Source organism: Tursiops truncatus, chromosome 7 (genome assembly GCF_011762595.2).
Source record: "Tursiops truncatus isolate mTurTru1 chromosome 7, mTurTru1.mat.Y, whole genome shotgun sequence".
Taxonomy (NCBI): Eukaryota; Metazoa; Chordata; class Mammalia; order Artiodactyla; family Delphinidae; genus Tursiops; species Tursiops truncatus.
The window spans coordinates 67696393-67702489 of NC_047040.1; the positions used below are offsets into that span (position 1 = coordinate 67696393).

The 6097-nt window shown below is 37.3% G+C and overlaps 1 protein-coding gene across 1 annotated transcript; it reads left to right on the forward strand.

Annotated features, from left to right (window-relative positions):
- Positions 1-1098: 1098 nt before the first annotated feature.
- LOC101327200 (GTP-binding protein Di-Ras3-like) lies at positions 1099-1918 on the forward strand. The gene has a single exon (XM_019922365.3). The coding sequence runs from the start codon at positions 1099-1101 to the stop codon at positions 1663-1665; it is 567 nt and encodes a 188-aa protein (XP_019777924.2). The 3' UTR covers positions 1666-1918.
- Positions 1919-6097: the final 4179 nt, after the last annotated feature.

Below are 6097 nucleotides of genomic sequence, written 5' to 3' on the forward strand. Positions count from 1 at the left end.
GACCAATGAATGAGATGACCAATGAAATTTGGAGGTGACATCCCTTTGGACATTTTGTTATGTGAAATAATAAATGTCCTTGTTGATTAGGCCACTTTCAGTTCTCTTTTCTGTTACTTTAAGCTGAAAACATCCTAGAAAATGTAGAGATATTGTCTTATACATGCCTTTTTATAGTGATTGAATTAACTGAATAAATGGGGAAGACAGAGGTGGGGAACTAGGAAAGGCATCAGGAATCTCTGTGAAAAGGACTACATAGGGGAATTTTGAGAACTGCTGATTGTAATAATATCCAGCTTCATAATTTGGCCTAGGATTAGTTTTATTATAAATTTCTGATTCTACAGTGAATTAATGGATGTTAATGGATTGCAAACATCTGTTCCTTCAACAAGTGATATTTTATCCTTTTTTTTCTTTAATTACTAAAAGATAGGACTGCTGTCACTGTCACTGTCCTCAAAGTCATATCACAGAGAACTGATAAATAGCTAACATTTTGTTACCATTAAAAAGTTGGAAATTTAAGGCATTCATTGATTTTTCTCTAGATGTTCCAGGTAACAGGTAAATCTAAAACTAAAATTCATCTGATTTGTAAAGACTCTAGATCCCTGATTCTACCTAATACTAGAATTACTTCATTGGACACATATAACCTCCTTAAAGAAAAATAAAACATATTTTTTTACTTAAGAAACAAGTTATTGTGGCTTCCTAGAAAAGCAATGTAATTTGCAGTTCATAAAATTTTAATATGTTTACATATGTCTGTATATATGCATACGTGTATGCATATGTATATATATGAAAACATAAATGTATCCGAAAAAACATATAAATACACCTTAAATTACATTTATTTAAAAATAAACCTTATTAGAGATTTTCTATATTTATATCTCAGATTACCCTTCTTTAAAAATAAATACACAGATCAGCCTTGGATGGAGAAAAGAGAAAATACTGCAGGATATGTGTGGGCTAGGGGCTGCTGGAGTTTTATCTGGTGTCCTCCTTTCTTTATGAGGTTTCCCTCACTGCTGGCCAAGTGCCAGAGAAGGTGTGCACGCATCTCCCCGCCAATACCCGACAATGGGCAGCTCCTGCTTTGGCCTCAAGGAACGGCTGATAAAGCGGCTGCGGCCTCTGCCTACCTTGAGCTTCATCCGTACCTGCCTGCCCCAGAGGAGGAGCAGAGATTTCCGCGTGGTGGTGGTCGGCTCGACCGGCGTGGGCAAGAGCGCGCTGGTGCAGAGGTGCGTGCGCGGCAACTTCCGTGAGGCGTATCTGCCGACCATCGAAGATACCCACCTCCAGGCGCTGGGATGCAGCCACAAGGCGGGCGCAATGCACACCACCGACACCACCGGCGGCCGCCGCTACCAGGCGACTTGCCATTGCCAGGGTCACGCCTTCATCCTGGTCTACTCCGTCACCAAAAAGCAAACCCTGGAGGAGCTGAAGCCCCTCTATGAGCTAATCCGTCAACTCAAAGGCAACAGCCCGCAAAAGTGCGCCATCATCCTGGTGGGCAACAAGTGCGATGAGAGCCACCGGGAGGTGAGCGAGAAGGAAGGTGCTGCCTACGTGTCGGAATGGAATTGTGCCTTCTTGGAGACCTCCGCCAAGATGAATATCAATGTGCAGGCGCTGTTCTAGATGCTGATAAACTTCGAGAAGAAGCCCGCCGCTGCCACCGGTGCCCAGCCTCCCTAAAAGAAATCCCAGATCCCCAAGACCACGGAGAAGCTGGTGGTCAAGTGATCATCATGTGAACCCTGAGCCTTAAGGAGCCCGACCCGCTTCTCCTTCAGGGTGCCGAAAACATGGACAGACCCCATTGTGCTGTGTCACCTGTACATGACTGACTTTTGTGCTGTCCTTTGGGTTGTAACAATTAGATGTCAATAAATGTCCCTTGTGAGTTAGCAACTTTTCTTTTTCCCAGGCAAGAGGACTCGAATTGTTAAAATATGGACATTGGAGGAGGAGAGGAAAAGGAACAGGATGCATTTTAAAGGATGGGACTTGGACGGACTTTAGAGATTAATGTTTAAAAAAGAGAATGGAAATAGCAAAATGAATTGCAAGATGTCACTGCCCTTCTTGTAATCCTAATATTGTGTATTATTCTTAAACATTTCAAGTCCTGTAAATGTCTGATCACATCTTCCCATTGTGTATTTAATTGTTAAGAGACATGTTTTTGCAACAAAAGCTCTGACAGCTGACTGTGAGACAGAGATACTAAACATGATAAGTAAATGAATGTTCTATAGCTGAGCATTGAGGGTGGGAGCAGAGAAAATTGTGAAAGTAGAACTTGCTTACTAAATATATGCCAATTGTTTCCTAAGTCATTTAAAAATGTTTAAGTATTCTACACTGCAGTTTTAAAAAATTGTAACAGTTCCGTGACTTAATAAAGCTTTTCCTGCATGCAAAAATAAATAAATAAATAAATACACACAGAACTGATCTTACTTACATGACATATATTACAGATGGCAAACAAAATGGTTTAAGGTTAATAATAACCAGCTCAAACATAGAAAGAGCCCATTTTGGGATTCAAATATCTGACCTGTCCATCTACAAAGTTAACTTTTCCTTTCATTTGACTGACTTTCCCTTTGTATATCATGGGCAGTCAGTCTTTTTTTTTCCTGTTTTTTTTCCCTGTAGGAGTGATTTCTTGGACCATTGTCCTGGCTCCTCTTTTCCTAACCTCCCCAGAATTGTGTTGCTATCTACCTTAGATCTTATAACAACAACAACAACAACAACAAAACTGAAGCTAAAGAGTTCTTTAGGCAAATGAGACTATTCAAAAGAGTCTATAATATGAATGGCATGTCCATCCCCCGCCTCATTTGTTAATATGTGTTGGGCTCAAATGTTCAAATTTGCCAGGTCAGTGTTCCAAACGCTGATTGGAAATATCTAATGTGCATTGTATGCAATAAAGTCACACTTCAATTTCAGCACAGGTTTTACGTTTTTGTTCCTGCTCATAATCTAAATAAACTTAGCGTTTCTCAGCTTAAATTTATTTCAGGCATGCTTTCTCCAAAGGATTTAAAATTTTAAATGCCTCCTGGCAGAATGGGAATGTTTATCCATTTGAGATGCTTAGAAATATAAGGAGTAATCATCTTTCTTTTCTCTGCAATACAGTTTTTGAATAACACAGATCATTTTGAAGTATATTTAACAAGTAGCTTGTTTCAGCTTCGATATTAGCTTGATTTACCATCTGCAAAATTACAAATAACATGACGCATTTATTACCCATAAAAGCTATTAGCAGGTCATTTTGTTCAGTTCATCATATGTGTCTTGAGACACAATCTGGCGTCTAACAGATTTTCATACATTGATGTCGCAGAGAATCAGACTGTTCTTTAATTGATTGTTTCTTGCTAGACTCCTTTTGATTAAAACAGGTTATGCTATTTGCTTTTAGTTCCACATTTCTCCACTTCAAAGTCTGGCCATAGAAAGCAGAAATTATTCTCATTTCTCTGAATTCTTTTAATTTAAAGTGAATGTATATATTTAAAAGTCTGCCATAATCAAGGGCTTTAAAAATGCCTTCAGTTTTTTCAATCTATGACTCCCTCAACAAGAATACAATCCTCACCATGTCTTTACAAAATGGATTGATCTTTTCCTGCCAAGTCATCGAATTTTGAACCTAGAACCTAAAGTGAGTACAGATCACAGGGACCAAAGGGAAAAGGAAGGGCTCCCTCAAAGCACTCTCTTTCCCTCACAATTTGCACAGACCCAGACAAGCAAAACTGAATCATGGTGATAGTGTTGTATTCTTCTCCAGAGGGAAAAGAAAGTAAGAGTCTTTTGCTAAACTGGTTTCAGAAGGCCTACCTCATATTGTTCATTTAAGCAAAGAGATTGGTAAGCTCCTGAGACGTCCCCTTCCTCCTCCCTCCCCCCCACCAAAAAAAAGGAAAACTCCAAAAGCTATGTGAACTCTGGAGGGATAAAGTCGGTGGTCCTGTCTCAGGCCTTCTACCCACATTCCCTGCGCAGTTAACACCATAAAAATAAAAGGGCTGCAATCAGATCAGCACTCATCAATAGGAATGAGTAGCAGCTCGCAGGCTCAAAACAAGAGCCTAATTCAGCATTCAAAAGGTTTTTGTTTGCCTAATGTCAGAAACAAACATAAAACTTTCTATCATGTGACATCCATGACACTAAGAGAGAGCAGTCACCCTTCCCTTAGGCTTCTGTCTTCCACAGACAAAAGCCATCAATAGCTCCTTTGTGTTCTACCTCAGCTTTCTGTCTTCACTGAGTCAGCCAATCATTCCCAACAGTCATCTGCTCTTTCCAGGTGAAATTCCCAAGTTCCCAGTCACAAAATCCCATGTCCCAAGGATGCACTAGTTGGCATAATAATATCCTAGCCAATAGTATTCTTAGCGGATCAAAAATTTTATTAGGATACAGGAATAATTCTAATTCTTGTTTGAAAATTTTCTAGTGCTTTACTTGTTGTTTATACAACTTTTGTGAAACATTTGCTATTTTAAATTATTTGGGGCAACCAGAAACATGTAAGTATACCAAACTTATTTTGTCATTTTTAGCCCCAATTAACTCCTTAAAATTTACACTAGATTTATACAAGGCATAGCTGCCTGGGGATTCTAAAAGATTTTTAATGATTTAAACTTGAAAGCCACTATTCAGAGCCAGTGATGCACTGAGGAAAATTATGTAAGTTATGTCTTTAGAAATTACTTTTACTCTAGAATTTATTTAAAATCGAGTTGTGCTGATCATTTAAAATATTGTACTAAATTTAATAGAAAATCTCTTGGTGGATGCTTAGTGTAGATTGAAAAGCTTAAATGGCTTAAAAATAGCTTTGAAACATTATGTAGACATGTGAGGCAGTTATCATGTTTAAATGATGGGAGTTTAATGGTCTTCTCATACATTAACCCTACACTCTGATGGTGAGAAATGCCCGCATCTTACTCTAGAAATGGATAAAAATAAACATTTAAATTTAGTAAATCTGATGATTTAGTTAGCATCTCCTTACCTATTTGTAATATTTTTGAAATTCAATGAGGTAAATTTTTATGGCTAAGAGATCATTAGCTACAACGGAACCTTCAAATATATAATAAATAGTATGCACTTGGGACAACTTACTGAAGTATAGTTCTGTCTCCTTTCATGATATGCCCCAGTCTGTATAAGTATGAAACTAAAAAACAGCAACGCAACAACAACAATGCTATCTTGTTTGATGGAATACTTTTTAAAATTAACAAATACTATTTGACTAAAATACTATTTGTTAGTCAACTCCTAAGGAATAAGTATATCCTATTCATGGAAATATACCTATGTCAAAGGCAATAGAAATGGCTAAAATGTACCATTATTTCATTTAGAATGTAAAATAAGTCACGTTTTTTCAGTGAATCTATTATGGAGAGGTATATTACAGGCACGTCGTTGGCTTCTAGAAAGAACTGTATGAAACAGTTTGTATTTAATACAAATGTGGGCAGCTAACTGAATGGGTTTAAAAAGAAATATATGTTTTTTAAATAGTAAGCTTCTCTAGATGAAAATATGAACCTTTGTCAGAATCCCTCTGAGAGAGAGGGGAAAAAATAAAAGGAACATTCTTTGAAGTACTCGTCAATGTTATCTGGTCTAATCCAAACTGTAAAGTTATAAAATCTGTAGATTTCATTCACCAGCTCTGTACCAGTCACTCACACTGATAAAAAGGATTGGCTAAATATACTAAAATAGTAGTTGTATCCTGAATTGTTCCCTCTGACATGTGAAGTAATAGATTCTTTTATTATTATTAATAACATCTTGAAAAGAATTTCTATGCAGGTACATTTAGAGATGATATGAAAGGTAATGCACTGTAATTTTACTTCATTCTAAGGCTTCTGTAGTGGTGTAAAGTGAGATCAAATAAGTTGCCTTAAATCCTAACTAATTTTACTTTGGATAGACCTCTATATCTAGCTTTGGTGGAATATTCTATCACAAATACTTCCTAGGGATTTTAACATTATTTGATAGA